The 24913-nt window shown below is 33.3% G+C and overlaps 4 protein-coding genes across 4 annotated transcripts; all 4 read left to right on the top strand.

The window, feature by feature from the left end:
• Window positions 1-168: 168 nt before the first annotated feature.
• LOC149735076 (uncharacterized) lies at window positions 169-3851 on the top strand. The gene is made up of 9 exons (XM_089879803.1): window positions 169-814; window positions 875-1339; window positions 1392-1505; window positions 1572-1679; window positions 2083-2190; window positions 2474-2581; window positions 2747-2854; window positions 3241-3348; window positions 3703-3851. Exons 1-9 carry the CDS (start codon window positions 757-759, stop codon window positions 3720-3722), a joined length of 1197 nt encoding a protein of 398 aa, XP_089735929.1. The 5' UTR covers window positions 169-756; the 3' UTR covers window positions 3723-3851.
• Window positions 3852-3964: 113 nt separating this feature from the next.
• On the top strand, window positions 3965-6686 carry LOC149735077 (uncharacterized). The gene is made up of 7 exons (XM_089880212.1): window positions 3965-4770; window positions 4835-5317; window positions 5368-5481; window positions 5789-5896; window positions 6007-6114; window positions 6401-6508; window positions 6568-6686. The coding sequence occupies exons 1-7, from the start codon at window positions 4713-4715 to the stop codon at window positions 6684-6686; spliced, it is 1098 nt and encodes a 365-aa protein (XP_089736338.1). The 5' UTR covers window positions 3965-4712.
• Window positions 6664-8130, top strand: LOC149735078 (uncharacterized). The gene is made up of 4 exons (XM_089879856.1): window positions 6664-6852; window positions 7053-7158; window positions 7521-7591; window positions 7818-8130. Exons 1-4 carry the CDS (start codon window positions 6726-6728, stop codon window positions 7928-7930), a joined length of 417 nt encoding a protein of 138 aa, XP_089735982.1. The 5' UTR covers window positions 6664-6725; the 3' UTR covers window positions 7931-8130.
• Window positions 8131-9349: 1219 nt separating this feature from the next.
• Window positions 9350-24874, top strand: LOC149735079 (uncharacterized). The gene is made up of 30 exons (XM_089880214.1): window positions 9350-9407; window positions 9463-9951; window positions 10004-10117; window positions 10209-10316; window positions 10594-10701; window positions 11014-11121; window positions 11242-11349; window positions 12150-12257; window positions 12319-12426; window positions 12757-12864; window positions 13257-13478; window positions 13716-13904; window positions 14311-14433; window positions 14760-14865; window positions 15337-15395; window positions 15878-16029; window positions 16462-16558; window positions 16806-16876; window positions 16933-17067; window positions 17851-17994; window positions 18322-18470; window positions 18938-19073; window positions 19537-19640; window positions 20176-20309; window positions 20840-20916; window positions 21933-22070; window positions 23135-23272; window positions 23407-23543; window positions 24118-24253; window positions 24663-24874. The coding sequence occupies exons 1-30, from the start codon at window positions 9350-9352 to the stop codon at window positions 24750-24752; spliced, it is 3954 nt and encodes a 1317-aa protein (XP_089736340.1). The 3' UTR covers window positions 24753-24874.
• The last annotated feature ends 39 nt before the right edge of the window (window positions 24875-24913 follow it).

The raw sequence follows: 24913 nt of genomic DNA on the forward strand, positions 1-24913 counted from the left end.
TAAAACTGGTTAGAAAGGAAGCAATATAAATTATAGAGCACCATAAACAGTGGCGCAGCCTGAAAAAAATAGGGGGGTTATTAAAAAAAAATCAAAAAAATTTTTTTTTTTAATTTTTTAAAATTTTATTTTTAATTTTCTTTGTTTGGTTTAAAAGGGGGGGTCGCGACCCCTAAACCCCCTGGCTGCGCCACTGACCATATACCTATACTGTCATACTGACTTTCCACATACCCACAACTTTCACTTTAACTACATGTAATTAATCATAACAAGAAATTTAAATATGTGAAAGAATTTAAGACCACAATGTTATACAGACTTTATTAAAAATGTTTCATTTTGCTACTGATATATTGTTTATGTAAAAATATTTATCATAGCTTTCAATACAAACATAATAGCCCATATGTATGAAACAACTTATATTTCAAACATTTTAATTTAAAAATTAAAAACAAGCTGACAATATGAAATACAAGGCTCCTGTATTTACTATATAGATCCAATTTGCCAATTTCCTAGTTGAAAGAAAATGGTTAATATATTAAAATTCACATACACAAGGAAATTTAATAAGCATAAAGCCTATGTTTTCCAATGTGTTGCTATGTTGGGTATGTAAATATTCTGGACAAACAATGTGTTTTAAGTAAAAGGACAGTAGCAACCTTTTATTCATTGGCTCAATAAAAGCAGAATCTAGAGTAATGTATGCTTCAAATTGGTTCGAACTAAGCAGCTATCAGTTTGAAAATGCATGAAGGAAAACTTCAAGTTTTGATCAGTTTGCTTCTGATCATAACAACTAAAGGTAATGTGTGAGGCTTTTTATGTAATTATATAAACTAAGTTTAAACTTGTTGTTCGACAGCTAACCCAGCAACTGTTGTCGTTGGCGACTTGGAATATGTGTTATATAAGTTTGATGGCACAACTGGAAAGCTTGGTTACAGTGATGCAAATGCTGCTTGTGTAAATATTGGTGGTGAACTTGCTATAATTAATACTGAAGCAATACAGAATGCAATACAACCGCTTTTACAAACTGATGCTGGTACAACTAGTTGGGAAATGGGTTATTGGATTGGAGGTTATTGTAGCGACAATTGCAAGGTTGCTGGAGGTTCAGTGTCAAACAAACAGAACTGGAAATGGAGCGATGGTAGTGAAATGTATGATAAATACACAAACTGGTATTCAACCTATGAACCAAATGGTGTTTCAAATGTTGGAGCATATGTTTATAACTTTTACAGTATGCAAAAATATCCAAATACATTTGGAGCATGGGGAGATGATGATGGTAATAACCCGATGAACTACATTTGCCAAATATGTAAGTACTTTTATAGGTAATTAAATATTAAGTAGTAATATTCTGATTACAGATGCTGCATGTTATCCAAATCCATGTAAGAACGGTGGTACATGTCAGCATACACCAAGTGGTAGTTACACTTGTCATTGCGTAGCAGGGTTTGGTGAAAAACATTGCGCAACCGGTAAGTTAGAACTTGTACCAGAACTGCCTGTATTTATACAATTTGCATTCAAATAATATATTACAGATTATTGCAACCCTAATTCTTGTCAAAATGGAGGCACATGTACCAGAGTTGATGGCGGTTATAAATGTGATTGCACACTTGGAGTGATTGGTACAAGCTGTCAAACAGGTGAATAAGTATAACCTAAACACATTGAAAGATGAATTAACTGTCTAACACTTCATAGAGGTTATTGTAGAAACGCAGCAGACACCATGACAAAGTGTTTAGCGCGTCTGCCTGTAACTCAGAGGTAATGGGTTCAAGGCTTGTCGCTGCTACCATTGTGGGCATATGTGTCCTTGGGCAAGACACTTAACGGCAATTGCTCAGTGGTCATTAATGGGTTGTCCAAATTATCGGGCATACACAAAAATTGAAAAAATCTCCAAAAAATAATCACCCACAAAGTAACGTACATGGTAACTCGTAAGCTGAACACCTGCGTTATAATGACTGCTGTTACCCCACTATGCGAGAATAAAGTAAGTTACATCCATTTATTCAAATTAAAACCATAAACCCAACACAGACTTATGCGCCAGTGATCCATGCGACAATGGTGGAACTTGCATTGGAACGAATGGCAGTTATTATTGTGATTGTCCAATTGGAGTTATTGGTACAAATTGTTCAACAGGTAACTTCTGCTAAATCTATGCCATGCAAAAAAAAAATATATATATGCATGTTTACCTATATGCCTACTTTAGGTATAAAGCTATGCCATTTAAAATAGATATATATATGTATACATATATACCTTCATACATATATTCTTTAGGTAATGCAAAAATCTGGCCTTAAAATGTCCTTGACAAGGGCTTCATATAGAATACAACTTATACACATAGTATTTCAAAGCAATCGCAATGTTCCCATGTTTTTTTCTTTGTAATGTTCTCATGTTTTTCTTTTTTTAGATTTTTGTGCAAGTACACCTTGTCAAAATGGGGCTACATGCATTGGAGCTGTTGGTGGATATTTTTGTAACTGTCCAGTTGGAGTTATGGGCACAAATTGTGAATCAGGTTGAAGGCGAACGTAGCTTTAACAAATGTTTTGTGCATTAAGTTTAACTTGGTTTAACAGCCACGTTTTAACTGGGGCTCTTTTAAACACCAGTATCAATAAAAATCATCAATACAATTCCAATTTCATATGATCACTATTAAATTAGTTGAATATTTACACAGATTTATGCTCTGGTAACCCATGTGAGAATGGAGGAACTTACATTGGGATAGAAGATGGCTTTACTTGTGACTGTCCTCATGGATTTGTAGGGACAAGATGTGAAACAGGTCAGTAAACAGTGTTGATATGAAGGGCTTGGATGAATCAATAAATGTAACTTATTTATCCTCGCATGGCAGGGCAACGACAGTTGTCATAACACGGGAGTTCTGTTTCATACACTTCGTGTCCTCTTACAAGTTACCACGTATGTAATTTATTTATCTTTGCGAGGTGGGCAACAACAGTCGTTATAACATGGGCGTTCTGTTTCATACTTTTGTAACTTTGTAGGTGATTTTTTGTATATATTTTTTTAATGTATGACACATATATCCACGATTGCAGCAGCGCCAAGCCTCAAACCCATATCCTATTGGCTAAATGCAGGAGTAACTAACTACTGTACCAAGGCTATATCTGCTAATATAATTACCACACCGCTTTATTTAAGATCTATGCGCGAATAATCCTTGCAAAAATGGTGGAAAGTGCATTGGAATTGATGGTGGTTTTAAATGTAACTGCATGGTGGGGTACATTGGTGCAAAGTGTGAAAGAGGTATATCAATGTACTTTATAAACATTTGGATCTATTTTAAGGGCATCACATTTTGGAATTGTTATGGAATTTGGGCTGACATTGTTAATGTAGTTACAGTCATAGTTGTCAAACATAGGAAACCTCATTGATTAATGTGGTGAATGCAATATACTTTGGCTCTGCTTGTTTGTGGACACCCAACAGCAGAGTAAAAGCTGATTTAGACCTAAAACAGTGGTGCTAAAACACATGATGTTGAAGTGACATGTCATCTCAGACACCCCTAACATTACACACATGATGTATTTATAAACAATAAATTAATATTAAGCACTAAAGTAGCATTCTGTATAATAAACATCTCTTTCATAGGTTATTGCATTGAAGATTAAAGATGTGGAAAAAGTACAATTACGGAATCAAAGAAAATCACACCTGGTGTATTAGCTATATCTAATTTACTGCAATGTGTTCAGTTTTAATAAACCCTTGATTTAATCCAGTTTCAAATATATCTGAAAAATAATATTCTGTAAAGACTTATTTATTTGGTAGTAAACAAAAAACAATATGAGGATATGTATTTGGGTCTCATTTGGTAGTAAACAAAAAACTTAACAGAAGATATAATTGCATCCTTATGACTCTAAAAGAGCGTTGTTAATTGTTAAAACACGATTAGGAAATACCAATATTAAATATACCAATCTTACAGAACTATATACATTTTGTCAATTTCCTAGTTAAAACAAAATGTTATAACATGCTTAAAGTGACAATGTTGGCGATTGGGGAATGCATTTATATTCTTATCTTGATAATGATAGTGTTTTGATTTGCAATAGATGAAATATATGTATAAATTTGAACAGTTGTAAAAAATACTTGTGCAAACATAACAGGGTAAAGATTTAAGACTGTTATATCAACTAAAAAGCAAGGAAATTTTGGAGCAAAAGCATCTGTTGAATATCCAGACATATAAATACAGCAATACCTTAGTACTGGATTTAGTTAAAGCTATTTACAATATGAAACAGCTGTTATATTTGCAGAAAACATAATACCTGTAATTTTTATGTGTGTTAATTTAGTTGCAGTGACACTCATGTTTTAGGAAGTAATACTATAGTGTACCAACATGCCAAGTTTAAATGCTGTTCACTATAAACTAAATCACAAATACAAGGTGATTTAATGAGCATAATTTACAGTATGCTGTAAATGTTATTGTTTTATGGTGTCGGTATACTGGGTATGTAAATATACTGTACAAACAATGTGTTAAAGTAAAAGTCATTAATGCATTAGCAAAGTGAAAGTAGTATCCAGCGCTATGTGTTCTTTAAATCAGTTCAGACTGAGCAACATTGGATATAAAAATGCAAGAAAGAAAAATTCAAGTTTTTGTCAGTTTTTTGCTGGTTATAGCAGCTCAAGGTAAGATGCATGGATTGGAATTAAACTGTTTTTTTTAAACAAGTTTAAAATTTGCCTTCGACAGCAAACCCGACAAGCATCTTTTATAAAGGCATAGAATACCTACTGTACCGGTTTGATGACCAAAATGGACGACTTAGTTTCAATGATGCAAATGTAGCTTGTGTAAATATTGGTGGTGAACTTGCATTGATCAATACTGAAGCAATACAGAATGCAATACAACAACAACTTGAACTGTGGAAGAATCAACCAAATAATGGCTGGACACAATGGGTCAGAGGTTATTGGATTGGTGGATATTGTAGCGACAATTGCGAGGTTGGTAATGGAGGTCCAGTGTCAAACCAAGCAAACTGGAAATGGGCCGATGGTAGTGGAATGTATGATGGATACACAAACTGGTATTCAAACCTGGAACCTAATAGTGGTTCAAATGTTGCAGCATATGTTTATAACTTTGATGATATGTGGGGATATCCAAATACATTTGGAGCATGGGCGGATGATTCTGGTTATAGTTTAAAGAACTACATTTGCCAAAGAGGTAAAAACTTTTATGGTTAATTCTTTTCAGTAATAATGTCATGATTACAGATGCTGTGTGTTATCCAAATCCATGTTATAACGGTGGTACATGTCAATATATGAACAATGGAAGTTATACTTGTCATTGTGCACCTGGCTTCGATGATATAAACTGTACAACGGGTAAGTTGGACTTGGTATAACATTAGAATATAGCATAGTTTTAAACAGATCCACATATACATCTATAAATATATACAGTTGTTTGTAATGTAACTTTGACTTGCTTCATCCTTACGTGACCGGGAAAAGGACAGTAGTTATATTAGGGACCACTGGGTTGGAACCGGTAAGTGTCTTGCCCAAAGACACATACACCCACAACGGTAGCAGCAACAAGCCTTGAACCCATCACTTTTTGGTTGGAGGGGGCGCGCTAACCACTTTGCCACGGCGCCAGATAAAGTTACATTCATATATTATTTTACAGATTTATGCAACCCTAGTCCTTGTGAAAATGGTGGCACTTGTGTTGGAACCATGAGTGGATACGAATGTGATTGCACACTTGGAGTTATTGGCACAAATTGTGAAATAGGTGACTTAACTTAAAAATCAAATAATTTTTTTGGCATATTTTAAGTTGTCTATCTGGTTTTAAATCTACTTAGAAAAAATAAACAACAATTAAGTTTTAAAAATTTGCAGATTTATGCTCCAGAAACCCGTGTGAAAATGGTGGTACTTGTATTGGAACTGAAGGTGCTTATACATGTAATTGCCGGGATGGGTTCATTGATACATTTTGTGAAACAGGTAACTATTAATACTTCATATATAAATAATTCTTTGGAGAATTGGCTCAGCAAACTTGTTTACAACCTGATGTGATACTAATACCAAAGTAATATTTATGATGCTAACTTATTGATTTTTTGCTTAGTGGGGCAACGACAGTTGTTACAACACAGGTGTCCTGTTTCATACATCTCGTGCCTGCTTACAAGTTACCACGTATGTAACTTATGTATAAAGGTATATAAACTTAAGCTGTTATCCGTTTTTACTGATAAAACTTGAGTTATAAATAGTTTTATCCCAGATTTATGCATCCCTAATCCTTGTCAAAACAATGGTACTTGCATTAGAATTGATGGGGGTTATAACTGTAGTTGTCCAGAGGGATTCAATGGCACAATTTGTGAAACAGGTGACTCAATGACTAAAAAAAACTCAATTTTCATTTTATAAATATTTATATATATTTAGATATTTGTGATTTGGTAACATGTCAAAACGAAGGGACATGTCACCATGCTGCTGTTACTGGTTTTAAGTGTGAATGTATGTTTAAAAAAAAGGCTACAAAGGGACAACTTGTCAACTAGGTAATGTAATTATCACAATACTAAAGGTGGTTAATACACATGTGTTTTACAGACCCCTGCTTTAACCGCACATGCGAAAACAACGGAACATGTTATATTAGTAATTACACATCACTGTGCAACTGCAAGGGTGGATATGAAGGAGACAACTGTGAACTTATCATTGGTAATGTATCAGCAATTTCAAATTCATGTTTGTATTTGCTGTATTAACTTAAAGTATGAAAATGATAAACAATATGTTTTGTATTTTAGCTTAAAACATGCATGTTCTACCTTATTTATTAGGCTGGTACATTAATAAAGTGTACAGTATAAGTGTTGTTATATCTTGACATCTTAATATGATATGTTTTTGTACTTTAGTTGAAACTGTAGATAATACATGGATACCAATAGTAGCTGGTACATTGGGCGGCGTTGCTCTGCTAGTTATCATTGCTGTGATTGTATATTGCTGTTTAAAACAAAGGTACCGCTACAGTGACATTCTATATATATTGTTTTAATAAAAAAGGTATTGTTTAATATTGTGTGTTCTGTTTATTACTGTTGGTTGGGTTTAACAGCCATGTTTTTAGCTAATGCCCTATCCAATAATTTTCTATCTATAGCGTGTTTTAACGACTATCGTTTTGCTGTTGATTCTCTTGTTCTAATGATTTGACCTTTTGGCTATCGGTTTTAAAGATATAAAAAAGAATTGCTGTTATTGTAATTATATTTATAACAATGGCGTGTTATGGCTTCAGTTGTTTTAACTTTGGTGCATGTACTAATATTAATAACAGTTAATAATTTTGCAACTACAGCTAACTATATTTATCTTTTTAGAATGAAACCAGATTCAAAAGATTTAAAGACAAACAAGGACAATAACAACATCTCTAATGTATCAACCAAAGGTAATGTAAAGCAACTTAATTGTTGTTTAATTTGCACAAAATTGCTTTAAAGTGCAACGTAATTATCAACATTATTACCAAAGATATTATTTCCAAGGAGATAAAGAACAATTTTTTTTGTATAAAACAAAACACCTGTGTTATATACGATTGTCATTGCCCGCCACGCCAGTATAAAACAAGATTCAATCATTCATGTTTGCAGAAAATTCTTCTTTATTAACAGCTCGTCAACCCACCATGAACACCGATGTTGGACCAGACGTATATTACAATGTTAATACATACACTAATATTGCACAAACTACTGATGAAGGGGACTATATTAGTTTGTCTTGAAATTTAAACTTAAAATATATTTTATTCACTGAACTTTTTAGGGTAAATTTTGACAGCGGTATTGTTTTGAATTTGTATTTATAATTTATTTTTACTGCATATTTTATGTTCTTTTGAATTAATCTTTACAATTTCAAGTTACCAGTATTGCATACAATCAATGCTAATTGTTTTGTTGTTTCTTACCATTCATATTAAAAGCCAAATCCATTTATATATAAAGTGCAATGTAATATTGTGTTGTTTATCTAATTATAATATGTATTAAAATAATAATTGTATGGCAAACTGTAGCTTTGTTCTTCGTTATCGTATTCGGCAAGATGAATAAAAAAAATTTTTAAATAACAACTTGTGCCCAAATACGTTTTTAATGATATCATTTAATTAAACCACTATACTGAATGTTCTTTTACAACACAGCTTGAAGAATCTGTATACTTTACTTAAGATTAAGTATGCCAATAAAACAGGTTTTATAATGCTAGCTTTAAAGGCTTTTTATATTGTTTAGGCTATTGCAAGCTTCATAAAAACTGAAAACAGAACAGTTATAAACTTAAAATGGTTGTTTATCTTTTAAGCATTGTAACAACAGTTACATTTGTATTTCTATTGGCACACCAATCTAAGTTAAGTAGGCCATATTACAGGTGTGTTATATAATAAATAGCAAGCTATATAAAAACTGAAAAACAGCACAGTATAAAACCCAAAAACAAGTATGTATATAAGCAAGTGTATTTAGGATATAGCAATCTGTATAAAACTGAACAACAGCACAATTTAAAACCCCAAATCAAGTTAGAATATAAACAAGGGTGTTTGGGATATGGCAAGGTTTATATAAATATAATAACAGCATTGTTTTTAACTTAACATCATTAAAATAGCTGTGTTTAAAACATTTTAAGTCTTAATCAACAGCATTGTTTTCAACTTTAGTTCCCCTTTTATCAAAAAAAGCATTGTTATTATGTCCTAAAGGTAAAATAATTTTCTAAGACTGTGATAATAGATGATACCTTTTGTATTGATTAACCAAGTAAATGTAAAACATTGTAGACAGCTTTATTTACATGACCAATTGTTATTACGCCATATAGGTAACTTTTAAGTCTGTAATCATAAATGTAACCTTTTGTATTGATTCCTATGTAAATATAAAACATTGTATGCGGCTTTGTTTACACAAACCTTGATAGCTTATGATGTACATAGTGCATATATTATCTGTCTTACCACAGAGGGCTATGCAAACAAACTGTAAAAGGCAACCTGTTCCCTCATAAATCTTATTGTCTCTGCTGTATTTAAACACAAAACGAAAGTGATCAGCTATATTAGTTCTGCTTAGCGCTGGAAGTATATACTGGGTTTTATATTGAGATGTTTAAGCGTAAAGAAATCTAATTAGAGATGCATGAAGGAACAATTCTAGTTGTCGTTACTTTGCTGCTGGTTGTAACAACGCAAGGTAAGTTACATTAAAATTAAATGATTTTTTCATAAGTTTAACACTTGTTGTTTAGCAGCTGACCAGGTAACTGTTGTCGTTGGCAACTTGGAATATTTGTTGTATCGGTTTGATGACCAAAATGGACGACTTAGTTTCAATGATGCAAATGCAACTTGTGTAAATATTAGTGGTGAACTTGCATTGATCAATACTGAAACAATACAGAATGCAATACAACAACAACTTGAACTGTGGAAGATTCAACCAAATAATGGCTGGACACAATGGGTCAGAGGTTATTGGATTGGTGGATATTGTAGTGACAATTGCAATGTTTTCGGTAAAAAAGGTTCAACATCAAACCAAGTAAACTGGAAATGGAGCAATGGTAGTGGAATTTATGATGGATATGAAAACTGGTATTCAAACCTGGAACCTAATGGAGCTTCCAATCAGGCAGCATATGTTTATAACTTTAATGATATGTGGGGATATTCAAAAACATTTGGAGCATGGGGAGATGATTCTGTTAATAACCCAAAGAACTACATTTGCCAAAGAGGTAAAAACTTTTATAGTTAATTAAATATGAAGTAATAATGTTGTGATTACAGATGACAAATGTAAACAAAATCCATGTCAGAACGGTGGTACATGTCAGAATACAGCCAGTGGTAGTTATACTTGTCATTGTGCAACAGGGTTTGGTGAAAAACATTGCGCAACGGGTAAGTTTAGTTTTGTGTAAAAAAATATTTTATTTACTTTTATTGATGAGTAGACGCAACAAGATTTTACCTTTAAAATAATATTTTACAGAGTATTGCAACCCTAATCCTTGTCAGAATGGTGGAACTTGTACTGGAATCGATGGTGGATATGCATGTGATTGCCAAGTGGGATTCACTGGTACAAATTGTTCAACAGGTGATAAAGATATACCACGTTTAGTTTAAGCGTTTTTATATTATTATTTTAAAATTATTAAGTTTTGAATAAATGAGTGTAGTTTATATAGATTTAAGGGTTGTTGGTTTTTGTTCGTGTCACAATTTGGATAACCCATTAGGTTAATTAATATGGTTAAGTATCTTTCTCAATGACACATACGCCCACAATTGTGGCAGCATCCAGTCTTGAACTCATAACCTATAAAGGCAAGTAGTATGTCATTTTCAAACTGGTAAAGAATTTTGTTTTACAGATTTATGCGACCCCAGTCCTTGTCAAAATGGTGGAACTTGCATTGGAACGAATGGTGGTTATAAATGTGATTGTCCAATTGGAGTGGTTGGTACATATTGTGAAACAGGTGAATTACTCACTATACAAAACAAGTAATTAAAAAAGGCTTCATGTTAAACTGTTTATCTAGTTTTAACTGTACTAGAAACAACAGACAACAATTAGTTGAAGTTTGAACATTTCCATTGATAGTATGCATGGCAACATAACTGAAGTGATTCGGATTTTAAAATTTACAGATTTTTGCAACACTAGTCCATGTAAAAACAGTGCACAGTAATAGATATAATATTCTATTTACAAATTTAATAAACTACACCATGTTTACTGCTCACAATTCTGTCAACAATGTAAAAATATTTCAACTTTTTATTCACAGATTTATGCAACCCTAGTCCATGTGAAAACGGCGGAACTTGTGATAGACTTGATGGTGATTATCAATGTGATTGCCCACTTGGAGTGGTTGATAGAAATTGTACAACAGGTAAAGTGAAAAGAGTTGCTAATACTTATTGCTTGGTCATGAAAAACTCTACATTATTCATGCTTTTTGACACTAATTCTTTTCGTAAATGGTGTATTGTATAGTTATGCTTTATTACAGATTTATGCGACTCTAGTCCTTGTCAAAATGATGGAACTTGCATTGGGACTGATGGTGGATATGAATGTAACTGCCAGGGTGGATATAACGGCACATATTGTGGAACAGGTAAGCCAGAAACACTGTTTACTAGAATATATCTATAATTCTTGCTACAACAGGAAGGCTTTAAAGTAACATAGTAGGTTTTGGAAACATAGTAAATGTTTTCATCCCCTTTATCGTCACATTTGGTAGTAAATAAAAAAATTATTTACAAAATGATAAAACGGTATCCTCACGACTCTAAAAGAGCATTGTTAATTGGTAAAAACACGATTAGGAAACATGGGATATTATCAGTATCCATCTTACTCCGCAGTATTATACAATATATTTGTGTAGCAATGATTAATCTTTTAATGGGACATTCAAGGTTGTTACCCTCTAAACTACACCACTAAGTACAAGCCTACACAAGTTACTTTTACTGTTGTTTGATCTATATAGTTAAAATTAATCAAGGTTGTTTGGGTGGCTGTAAAACAAGCCTGGCACAAATCATACACACACTGGCACATTAAGAGACACATTACTTTTACTGCTGTTTGATCTGCATAGTTAAAGTTAATCTTTAATCATATTTAGGACGAATAACAAGACAAGCCTGGCCTAAATCATATATATACTGGCACATTAAGCTCCACATATAGAATGGAATGGGGAATAGTCAACCCTGTACCAATGTAATAAAAATGGTGTAATGTAATAATTAACCTCACACACATATAGAATATTATTACTGTACTTTACATACAAGAATCCTTAAACTATATGAACATCAGATCAGAGTCAGATTCGCAGATTTACTATAAGTCTGTAGCAATGTATTCATATTATGGAGTAACTTTACTTTTTCTAATACACAGATCTATGTAACTTTAAAACTTGTCAAAATGGCGGCACTTGTCAGAATACAGGAGATGCAATCAACTGTAATTGTGTAGCAGGATTCTATGGAAATGATTGTGAAAATAGTAAGACAACTTGCATATATACAAATTCCACTTTAACCTAATGAAAACTATTCCATTACAGCACCATGCACATCGGGCCCATGTCAAAACATGGGGACCTGCAGTATAAACCCTCCAGGGTATACTTGTAACTGTGGGGATGGCTATATAGGAACAGATTGTGAAACAGGTTTCATTTTAATATATATTTTTTAGCTAGAGTCAATATAAGCAAATGATTCATACTGTCTAGCTAGGCTTGACAATATTATTGTGGCCCTTTCTGGGTTGTCTAAATTGTCAGCCATATGGAAAAACATTCACCCACAAAGTTACATACGTGATAACTTGTAAGAAACAGAACATTTGTGTTATAACAACTTGCCCTGCCATGCAGGATAAATAAGTTACATACATTGTAACTCGTAAGCAGGAACGAGGTGTATGAAACACCCGTGTTATATGACTGTCGTTTCTTTGCCATGCGAAGATAAAAAAGTTACATACATTTATATTTTAGACCTATGCAAAGTTGGTACTTGTGAAAATGAAGGGACTTGCAACAGAATGCCTGGAAACTTTAGCTGTACCTGCTTGCCAGCTTATGAAGGACGGCAGTGCTCAATTGGTAAAACAATCATAATAATATATACCTTAACACAGCGTATATTAACTTTATGGTATTTAAACAGTGCATCCTATATTAACAGTAAAGATATAAAGTGACTGTAATAAATTCCGAATCTGACCCTGATCTGATGCTCATAGAGTTGAACGATTCTTGTGTAAAGAAATATAGTAAGAATCTGGTTCTACGAACACGTAATCGACCAAATCAAATCCTACCAATTGTATAATGAAAGAAATATATAATGGCAACGCCTAAATGGGAACATCAGTCTCTGCAAAAGAAGGATAGAATAATACAGAATGAATATACGTAATCCAAAAACAAACCATGTCAAAAATATGTTAACAATACATTAAGTCATGAGTTTAAAAGTTACTTTACATTTTCAGCCACTTTTTCTTTGAATGCACAAGGAACATGTGCTGTACATGTAAACGACAAAGCCGTGACATTCGAAAATGCAAAATCAAACTGTGTTAGTTTGAATGGTGCATTGCTTATCATAAAGGATGAAAACACACAACATTGGACAGAACAAGTTGTTCAAACTATTTATCCCAACTCTAAGGCTGCTGGTTCTATATATTGGATTGGGGGGCAAAACGAAACAGGTGAGGATGATATAAAGATATAAATAAATATAAATTGCTCGTTTGTCTGCTAGGCGTAGAGACCACGCTTATTTTCTTCATAATGTAAATATGTTTTAACTGTAAGCCTGTTTCACCAACTGTTGTTTTGTCGCTATATCCTGTCTTTTCAATTGAAATATTTTTTAATCTTCACTAATCTAATTGAAGAGACAAATAAAGTTATTATTATTATTGTTATATCAAAAAAATTGTCAGGGTGGAAATGGTTAGACGGTAGCGATATACCCACATCCTCTAATGAAGATGGATTTCAAAATTGGTTGAAATCAGATGATGCCCCAACAAAAGAATGCTTAAGTATGACGTACCCATTTAACAATGACTCGTTAAAATGGACAAACGAAAACTGTGGAATGAGCGCAGGGTATATATGCGAGAGAACAGGTGAAATATTTAGTTGGAGTCTAAAGCAACAAGTTTCCAAATGTGTGTATTATCTGTGTGTGATGTGTGTCTTAAACAGGTCAGCTTTATGTCCTTTCATTTAAAAGTAAAATATTTTTACCGTAAAAACAACATTTTGGGCGTAGTTTCTTTAAAAATGCTCACTGAACTTTCCAACTTATTAGCAGGCACAGAGTTGGCCCTTCTCATTTATCATTTAAAAGTAAAACCTAATGATTTATTTTACAAATTTTTACTATTTTTTTATTTTGTGTATATTTTGTTAAAAATGACCACCCAAAATCTTTACAAAAGAAAAACAATTTAAAATTTTAATTTAAATACCCAGTAAAGTCTTTTTTGTAATTAATAATAACAAATTATGTTATGTGTTTTCAAAATTTAGATTTAGACCCTTGTAAGAACCACACTTGTCAAAATGGAGCAAAATGCAGTTCCTCTGGCTGCCATTACTCTTGTGTTTGTGCGTCCGGGTTTACGGGCACAGATTGTGAAAATGTTGTTGCAGGTAACTTTAAATAATCACCATCAAAGTTGTATTTCGGTAATACACTTAACGACATTTACTCAAACCCAGTCAACTATTATTACGACTTTATGAGACAATCACTCACAATAAAACAGAACACCCCTGTTATAATGACTGTAGTTGCCCCGCCATGCAAAGACAAATAAGTTACATTTATGGTAACTCGTTATCAGGCACGAGGTGAATGAAACACAACCATTGTGTTATACCGACTGTTGTTTCCCTGTCATGAGAGGTTAAATAAGTTACATCCAATGACACACACATAATATCATGTGTTGAACAAATATTGTCTATGTTTTAAGGGCCTTCCTCTGGATCTGGTGAAGAAATATGGATAGCAATAGGAATCGTTATTCCGTTGTGCATTCTTTTAGCAATTGGGGGGTATATGTTTTATAAGCGGCGAAAGTAAGTGCTCTCTTTCTATATATGTATATATATGTATGTTTGTCCATATGGATTCAGGCCATATATAGAGAGGCCATATATGGTTAGCATGAACATAAATATACCAGCCTATATATACAACGCAATTGATTCAATACAAACATAATAACTCATATATATATGTATGTTACAATTGTTTTCATTTTGACGGATTTAGGCTTTTTATATATGTGCAAAAACAGGGATTTTTTAAACAACTTTAATACAAATGTAACATCCTATACATAAGTCACAATTTTCTACATTTTTAAACGCTCTGGCATAAAATTGTATAACCGGTGATGTTGCAATTTAACAAGCTCCAAAAATAGATAAATAATAAAGTCTATGTTTTGTTTGAGGTAGCCAAAACAAAAGAGCTTATATATTTCATATTCTAAAGATAGGGATAGGGGTTCCCCTGTATTTGATTAAGACAGATTTTGTTTGCAGACCGAAAGAGAAAACAGCGGGACAAGCAGAAACCAATAGAAACAATGGAACCAATAATGGTAAGAATTTACCAATAGAATGATTGTAACAAAGTGTATGAACCTTAGATATAACATGTGAACCTAACTTTATAATGAGCGAATCAAAAACGGTATGAATTTAACCAACATGATGATTATAACACATTGTATCTTAACTTTATAATACGTGAATTAAAATTTATAATAAGTGATTCTTATCAATAATGGTTTGAATTCCACCAATAGAATGGTTGTACTAACTTTACAATAAGTGAACTTAACTTTATTATAAGCATTCTTATAACATGTTAAAATCAAGTAAATTTAACTAAATTCTGGAGTAAATATCAGGTCTAACCCATATATTATATTACAAGTCTTTTAAATAAGTGGTTAATACTTTGTGTATTAAAACGTCATTATATATATACATCATATTTAATACGGTAATATAACATATTATATCTAGATACAGTTCTATCAAAACAGCAAGTAAAACTATGTACAATGCAACATAATAGGTACAGTTCCTGTTATTTATGAGAATTTGACAAGATTTCCTGGCAAGAAAAATTTCAGCGAATACAAAATATCCGCCAGTGGATTGTTGAGACATTACCAAGACACTTGTGCCAATGTGAATCACGATGGGTACGACAACGAATTTGGAAATGTAAGAGTGATATCTGGTGTTTTAAATAAGATAAATAAACTTACAAGCAAAGTATGGGTAACAACATGGGTAGAATATGACATACATGGTAACTCATAAGCTGGCACGAGATGCACACCAGTGTTATAACGACTGTTGTTTTCCTGCCTCGCGAGGATAAAGTAAGTTACATATGATACATACAAGAACAACAAGCCCCACAGAAACACAACGCTCTTTTAGAGTCGCGAGGATACAGTTATATATTTCTGAAAACATTCTTGTTTACAACCAAATGAGAGGATAAAAGAAAATGAAAACATGGACCAGTTTACTTCAACCTACTATATGCATAATGTTAAAACTATATTCCTAATACTTTGACTAGGATTGGAAAAATCTTTATGTGTCTGTATGTTTGTATTGCAAAGTGAAAGTGATATTTTATTACAGATCCTTTCAACTGAAAGCATAAAAGCTGCTTCCAGCACAGATGCTGCTTTGTTGCCAGAAAATAAACCGAAAAATCGCTTCAAAAACATACTGCCATGTAAGTTATATATTCTATTGGTATTCTATATGAATTTTTAGAAGTTAATACCAAATTTGGTACCTAAAGGATTATGTTATTTATTGTGTTATATAAATATATGTTGTTTACTTCACAGATGACTTATATGGAGTATGTTTTGTGTTACATAAAGATTTGTTATACTTTATATAGAGGTATACGAAAATATTTTATATTGTATGTTGTGTTATCTAAATATATAATGATTATGTTATATATTTCACAGATGATTCATACAGAGTTGTTTTGAACGATGGACGACCAGGAGGGGATTACATTAACGCGAGTTATATCAACGTAGGTTTGCTTTACAAACAAGATAAGGGTTACTACTTTCATTTTGTTGTTTGCAGTGCCATGACGTACCAAGGAAGTTTATTGCTAGCCAAGGGCCAACCCCTAGGACAATACAAGACTTCTGGCGTATGATATGGCAAGATGAAGTGGCGGTCGTGGTGATGCTGACCAATGTTACAGAAGGGGGAAAGGTATATGTTTATCTAATTATACATATATGTGTGATAAAGTAACTTATTATATTTGGGTTTAACGAACTGAAACGGTGGATATTTACAAACATATAATAACGATATAATACATCATAATGAACCCAAAGTAAACGCTATACAACTAACTATACTGCAGTACCAACTAAACTAACCGGTGACTGTGCGTACAACACAACAAAAGCGTTAATAACTCAGCGCAGGCAGCAGGAATAAAAGCGCCGGAATGTTATTAGAACGAGGTAGCGGTAAACTACTACCACAATATGCTAAATGGGCAATGCACAAAACCAGAGGTCACCTGGCATGTCTTGTCGTATGACCTCACCCATATAGAATAGTAGCATATTGTGTACTATGATGGGCGGGTGTATTAAATTAACATGCTACTTTAACACAATAGATAAATAAATACAAATTTGTAAACAATGTTTTTTCCATTTTACTTATTTTTAGCTGAATAAATGACTTTAAAAAGTAAAGAAAATCTAGCTTAAAAACATTATAACATAGGACCTCACACATAGAGAATAGTAATATATTCTACTCTTTGGGAGGCCTATTAAGTATTAAGTTAACCTGCTGCTATATTTATATTTTTACATTTTAAGTTTTTACAAACACATATTGTAAACAACGTTTTTTCGTTGCTACTTTTTGGCTGATTAAAAGTCTTGAAAAATTTTAAAAACATATATTAAGAATATTACTACAACATAAACTAAGCTACACAAAGTTAAAACTTGAAACACTTTCATTCTAAAGCGAAAATGTGAAAAATATTGGCCGGAACCGAACGAAACTCTAACGTTTGGACCTTTTGAAGTGAAAGCTAAGGAAGAGGGACATTATGGCTGTTATGTGGTACGGACATTTGAGGTGGCAAACAAAGACAATGTGTATGAATCAGTAAGTGATGCAACTTTTCAATTAGGTTTTATTAAAAGGAAAGTAAATGGCTATATTTGTGTTGGGGTAATGGGAAAGCTTTGGCCCAAATTGCAGGTCTCAGGTGTATCTCAATGAAGCCCTCACCCATATGTAATAGAATCTTTATTATTGAGCATTTATAAACTAACCAATAGGGAGCCTAAAAACTACATGGTATAACCCTGGGTGTCGGGGTGATAGGCCAACTGTAGTCTAAATCTCAGGTCCCCAGGCATACTTAACTGCAGGATCTTACCAGCATAAAAAAGACAAAGAAAAGTAACAATAGGTTTTTACACCTTTCAGGTAATACGGAAGTTAAAGCACTTCCAATATGTGACATGGCCTGACCATGGGGTTCCAGTATCAACTACAGGATTTTATAGACTGCATACTCATGTAATGGAAGAACATAATTCGGCAGGGAACGAAGCACCAATAGTTGTGCATTGCAGGTGTATAGAAACTTAATGAAAAACCTCATAATGTCTTGCTATATGGCTGATGAAATGGCGGCTTTTAAGATTACAAAACAATTGCCAGAAGATACATTTATTTGTTGGTCTATTTTACACTTATAATACAACTGGCAGCAACAACATATGGAAACTAGTTTCACTGTGATATTGGTGCATACTTAACTTAAAATCAATGTTTACCCTATAAAAAAACACACAACGCAACAGGAACTTGTGAATGCATTAAACCTGCAAAATCAAAGCAGTCTTTATTTTACCCCTATAAAAATAACTGTTAAATTTCATTTATAACCTGTTAAAAGCAGTGTATGATGCAAAGATATAACTAGACTCTCAAACTTTATGGCCATTTTACAAGCTATATTTATAAAACTCAAATTCTGCTGACTGTGTATACCGTACTAGTTTCACTTTATCCTAGCAAACAACTTGTTTGGTTACAGCGCTGGTGTCGGCAGAACTGGAACCTTTATTGGCTTTGATTGTTTGGTGAGGATGATTGAAGACAAAGCTGCTGCTAATGTGTTTGAAGTTGTGTTGAACATGCGTATGCAACGAACTGATATGGTGCAAACCAAGGTGGGTAATTATCAATGTGAAAGTAAAGTTCATAACACCTTAACTTCCCAGTTTTCTTATTTTCTTTTAAATTTTCTTTTGCTTTTATAATGCACATTTTATATACAACAAATACCCCCCTCCACCCACTTTTTCTAATACAAACAAGCAAAAAATAACATGTCACAACCAATAAGAAGGAAACTCCAAAAATCAATTGCTGTTATGTTTGCATTTAAAGTGAAAGTAGTGATATTACAATAAAAAAACTGTTATAGCTGTAATAAATTTTGTAAATCTGACCTTGATCTGGTGCTCATACAGTTGGACGATTCTTGTGTAAAGAAATACAGTAAGAATCTGGTTCTACGAAAACGTAACTGACAAAAATCAAGTCCAATCAATTGTATATTAAAAGATATATATTTCGCCTAAATGACATCATCAGCGTCTGCAAAACAAATATAAAATCTAACTGTTACAGGCACAATATGCACTTCTGTACAAGCTGATCACTGAGACTTATGTCTTGAAGAACACTGATTTTGCTGGAGAAGAACTGGACGAGAAAATAGCAAACTTAACCAGGTAGTTGAATAGTATATGGAAACCTTTTATGTTGGCTAGTTTGATATAATTTGCGATTTGTTGATGTACAGTGATAGTCTTTCAGCAGTAATTCTATAGATAAAAAATCTATTATCCATGGTGTAACATACATGGTACCTCGTAAGCGAGCACAAGGTGTATGAAACAAAACACACATGTTATAATGACTGTTATTCGTTCATTTAATCTAACATACTAGTTTATCAAATCCAAATACAAATATCACTTGCTTACAGAACTAACAGATCTACAAATAATAGTGGTTATAGATAAACAAGTTACATTCTTTCTTTAACCTTTACTCAACCAAACACAAAAATGCTTTGCTTACATAACTAACAGATCTTACATTCATGCTACCATGACCACACCATGTCCTCAAATATTCTTTCCATTAAAGAACTAACAGATCTAAGTTACATTCATGCTACCATAACCACAAATATTCTTTCGATTACATAACTAAAAGGTCTAAGTTACATTCATGCTACCATAAATATTCTTTCTCTTAAAGAACTAACAGGTCTACGCACAAGAGCGGGTTTGAGGTCGAATTCAGCAACACAAATATCATTGAACCATTGACTACAACCAAAGTATATCCTCCAGGACAAGATAGTGGAAATAGTTCATCTGATATTGTGTCTTGTAAGTTCAATATATATATTTATGTAACTTACTTTATCGTCGCTTGAAAATGAATAAACTTATTTATTCTTGTGTGGTTGTGCGACAATTGTTATAACATGGGTGTTATGTTTCATACACCTCGTGCCAGCTTACGAGTTACCATGTATGTTAATTTGTAAGTTATTATTTTTGGGGGATATAGTGGTGTATAATGTAATACAGGTAGTTTTTTTAGTATTACAAAGAGGCTAACTTGAAACTATGGAAACATGCGAATGAATTTAGGAAATTAATCAACCACAAAGTAACATACGTGTTAACTCGTAAGCCGGCACGAGGTGTATGAAACATAACACCCATGTTATAACAATTGTCGCACAACCACACAAGAATAAATAAGTTTATCCATTTTCAAGTACAAAGTAAATAGCAAAAGAAAAACTTGTAGGCTGAATGACAAATAAAGGACACTGTTCATCAAAGTGCATTTATAATTCATTAAAAACTACATACAACTAGTTAAGATTATAACCAAACTTATTTTACAGATAAGCATTCACAAGTCTTGTTACCACCAATGCAAGGAGACACCGACCTAACCTATTACAACGCATCAACAATTCTGGTACCTGATATAATAGAACTGAACAATTTTTTTATCTTTTAAATATAATAGCAACAATTTTAGCTCGGCGCCGTGGCATAATGGTTAGCGCGCCTGCCTCTAACCCAGAGGTAATGGGTTCAAGGCTCGTTGCTGCTACCATTGTGGGCGTATGTGTCCTTGGGCAAGACACTTAACGGCAATTGCTCCAACCCAGTGGTCACTAATGGGTTGTCCAAATTATCAGCCATACATAAAAATGAAAAAAATCCAAAAAAAATAAAATAATCACCCACAAAGTAACATACTTGGTAACTCGTAAGCTGGCACGAGGTGCACACCCGTGTTATAACGACTGTCGTTTTCCGGCCACGCGAGGATAAAGTAAGTTACATTCATTCATTTTCAACATTCATATAATGATATACAACATTACAACCAAATTAACCTTAAACATCATTTAACTGATTTTGTAACCATCTCGCAAAATTCTTCAAAGAACATAAAACTGTGTGCATAGCAAACAGTTTAATGATATGGTACATAAACTTTGTTTGCTTGCTAGGCACACACAGTAAAAGCCAGGGGTATTTTGTCCCCACTTAGGTTTTATACCTCTATTGTCCTTTATTTATAAATCATTGATTAAATGGGTCTATTTTAGCTTGGAATTTAAAGCCTTGTCACCCACTTTTGAGGAAGCGACAGGCTTTAACATCTGGTGAGGTTCATGCAGTAGCACCCTTGGTGTTGGGGTTATGCGCCAACTCTGGCTTAAATTCCTCTGAATACAGTATTTCCTACTACGTAATTAGACATTGATATAAGGAAATTATTTTGTGAGCAATGTAGCAGAAAAACCTATTCAACAAAGTTCTTTACAACAGGGGTACCGGCCTACATTCCGTGTCTTATTCTTAACCAAATCGCTTGAAATGAAAATCGTATATAACATATATAGGCTGTCACCCTTGTATTGAAACTGACCAGAAAATCCCTGTTTTATTTACCCAAGTTAACAAAGTCTTGTATAACAGGGGTACGGGAAATCTGAAACAGCAATTGCTGCCCAAGGACCAATACGACATGATATGGTAGAAAAGTTTTGGTTGGCGATAACTTCTCTACATGTTCGTACAATTGTAATGCTCAACAATTTCTTTGAAAACGACACGGTGTGTATGCATTTGTTATTAAAACTATATATACATATATATTATACTGTTTATATTCTAGATAACATTTATACATATTGCGTATATGTATGTCTGTATTAGTTCTGTTACATCATTACCCCCTTTATAAAACTAGAAATGCTCATTTTACAAGATACAGCAATTGCTCCAACCCAATACTTTCTTATGAGTTGCCTACATAGTCAGTCTTATATACAGGAAAACAATTCATAATTACTCATAAAGTAACATACGTGGTAACTTGTAAGTGGACATAAGGTTTATGAAACAGAACATCTGTGTTATAACGGCTGTCGTTGCCCCGCCATGCGAGGATAAACATACGAGGTAACTCGTAAGCGGACACAAGGTGTATGAAACAGAACACTCGTGTTATAACTTCGAAAATTGCAAGGCACTCAAGAACAAATGGACAAAACGAAAGTAGCGTCTGTGATTTATAACAACATAATGAAAGTAGTTTTGGTAAATAATGACACAATTTCTCTTTTGTTATATTGCCTCACGGTCCTTTAAATTGCAAATAAATCATTTTCGTAATGATTTTTGATAAAATAGCAGCATTACAAGATATCGCTTGTTTATCTCTTCAATTACAACAACAAATGCAATATTTAATAATTTGGCAAAGATATGGAAATTAACAGCAAAATGACAGTTGTTACAAAACAATAAATATAAATTAGAATTGGTTTCAAAACGTGGCTGTGAAACTTTAAAAAAGCACCTTACTGTTGGTTGCAAGTGTTCAACTAAAGTAATTTACTGTTTATTTGAAAGAAAACATCCTTAAGAATTATTAAGTAACTGAAGGAGTATATAACTTATCTAATTATTCCCTTTTACAATAAACCTATACATTAATTTTACAATAAATCTGATACAAACATCATTTTCACAAAAAGTGTGTGCCTCACAAAGTGGGCCCAAAGATACTGTGTAACTAGAAGTCTGTAAAACTAGAAGTCTGTGAAACTTATTCACAAAAAAAACCATTACACCTAAGTTTACAATGGACTTTAAACATGCTTTACTGTATACAGGTACAATGTCATGACTATTTCCCCACATGTGTTGGAGACAGCAAGCAATATGGTGACACAACTGTAAGATTAGCTTCATGTGATACAAGTGATAATATAACAAGTCGAAAGCTACAAGTGATCAAGGATAAAATACAGGCAAGTACCTTCGTATTAGTCACAATAAAGCATCGAATATAGTCAAAATAAAACATCAATTTTGTTAATGCCTTGAGTTCTAAGTTTGCCAATTTTGGTCTGACTCCAAGGCTCAGACCATATATTTTACACAGGTTGAAATCAACCATTACCAGTTATCAGGTTGGCCAGACAAAGGAGTTCCAAGAACTTGTGAGTCTGTGTTAGATTTGGCAGCAAAGACACAAACAAGTTCCCAACAGCAAGGAGGGGGAGTGTTAGTGCATTGCAGGTAGTTTTAATGGGTTATTGTATTGTCTGTAGGGTGTAACGGTCACGCCTTTTATCCAAAACATTATTTCTTTCTTTTTTTATCAATAAGCGTGTTTTAACAACTGTTGTTTTACCGTTACTACCCGTCTTTTCGCTTTTTATCAACTCTCTTGTTCTTCATTATCGTGACCGAAGAGACGAAATAAATTTCATTCATTCATTCAATGTATATACTGTATTGAATATACTGTATATACACAACTTTTGAGTAAGATGGTAACTAAATGTGCTGTGTTTTAAAGTACTGTTGGGTAAGATGGTGATTTTAATGTGGGTGATATATATGTATACAACTGTGGGGTAAAATGGATACCGTTAGCACATAATATCCCGTATAGTACTGTGGGGTAAGATGATTTTCTATAAATAAATGAATGTAACTTATTTTTACTTGTATGGCGGGGCAGCGACAGTTATTATACTACAGGTTTTCTGTTTCATAGACCTCGTGCCTGCTTACAAGTTACCATGTATGTAATGTATGATATAATATTAAACAGACTACGCTGTATAAACAAGTGAATTATTTGCAGTGATGGGTCAGGACGAACAGGGACTTTCCTTGCAATTATCAACGTTATAGAAAGAATCAAGAATGAAAACCAAATTGATGTTTTTCGGACAGTGAAAGATTTACGCGACTCCAGGCCTGAGATGGTGTCTAACTTGGTAAATATGAAAAACTCTATTAAGCAAATAAATGTAACTTACTTATCCTCACATGATGGGCAACAGAAGTCGTTATAACATGATGTCTAATTTGGTAAATATTAATTACTCTGAATGTAACTTAATTATCTTTGCGTGGCAGGGCAACGACAAACGTTATGACACAGGTGTTTTGTTTCATACACCTTATGCCCGCTTACAAGTCACCTAATACGTAACTTTGTGAGTAACTGTTTTTCTGTTTGCCTAACAATTTAGAAAACCATTAGTGACCACATAGTTTCAAGCGTTTTGCCCAAGGACACAAATGTTCACGTCTTTAAGCTCCGGTCTACATGCATGCTAACCACTGCGTCACAGCACCAGACCTCAATATACAAATAAATAAACCATCTTCTATTCCCAACAGCAACAATACAAGTTCATCTACAACACAGCGTCTGCTTATATGCGATCGTTCGCCACCTACGACAATTTCACCCCCGCTGTAAAAATGTAACAGCACACCAAAGACACAAGCTACATCTGAGTGATTTTTAGTAAAATATTTCTCTTTAATAATATGTTTTACTGGTTGTTATTTAATTTATCATCGTTTCATAATAAATACATTTACACAAATTTTATTTCTAAATATCTGAGTATAAATATGGAGGTTGT

Source organism: Ciona robusta, chromosome 6 (genome assembly GCF_009617815.1).
Source record: "Ciona robusta chromosome 6, ASM961781v2".
NCBI lineage: Eukaryota > Metazoa > Chordata > Ascidiacea > Phlebobranchia > Cionidae > Ciona > Ciona robusta.

Excerpts from the sequence above, each read along its gene's own strand:
- LOC149735076 (XM_089879803.1), top strand. The coding sequence starts at position 757 with ATGCATGAAGGAAAACTTCAAGTTTTGATCAGTTTGCTTCTGATCATA. Across the intron at positions 2,582-2,746 it reads GGGCACAAATTGTGAATCAG|ATTTATGCTCTGGTAACCCA; the intron begins GTTGAAGGCGAA and ends ATATTTACACAG. Across the intron at positions 2,855-3,240 it reads AGGGACAAGATGTGAAACAG|ATCTATGCGCGAATAATCCT; the intron begins GTCAGTAAACAG and ends GCTTTATTTAAG.
- LOC149735078 (XM_089879856.1), top strand. The coding sequence starts at position 6,726 with ATGTGTTTTACAGACCCCTGCTTTAACCGCACATGCGAAAACAACGGA. Across the intron at positions 6,853-7,052 it reads CAACTGTGAACTTATCATTG|TTGAAACTGTAGATAATACA; the intron begins GTAATGTATCAG and ends TTTGTACTTTAG. Across the intron at positions 7,592-7,817 it reads CTCTAATGTATCAACCAAAG|CTCGTCAACCCACCATGAAC; the intron begins GTAATGTAAAGC and ends CTTTATTAACAG.
- LOC149735079 (XM_089880214.1), top strand. The coding sequence starts at position 9,350 with ATGCATGAAGGAACAATTCTAGTTGTCGTTACTTTGCTGCTGGTTGTA. Across the intron at positions 13,479-13,715 it reads TGGGGGGCAAAACGAAACAG|GGTGGAAATGGTTAGACGGT; the intron begins GTGAGGATGATA and ends AAAAATTGTCAG. Across the intron at positions 16,559-16,805 it reads CTTCAAAAACATACTGCCAT|ATGATTCATACAGAGTTGTT; the intron begins GTAAGTTATATA and ends TATATTTCACAG.
- LOC149735077 (XM_089880212.1), top strand. The coding sequence starts at position 4,713 with ATGCAAGAAAGAAAAATTCAAGTTTTTGTCAGTTTTTTGCTGGTTATA. Across the intron at positions 5,482-5,788 it reads TGATATAAACTGTACAACGG|ATTTATGCAACCCTAGTCCT; the intron begins GTAAGTTGGACT and ends ATTATTTTACAG. Across the intron at positions 6,509-6,567 it reads TGGCACAATTTGTGAAACAG|ATATTTGTGATTTGGTAACA; the intron begins GTGACTCAATGA and ends ATATATATTTAG.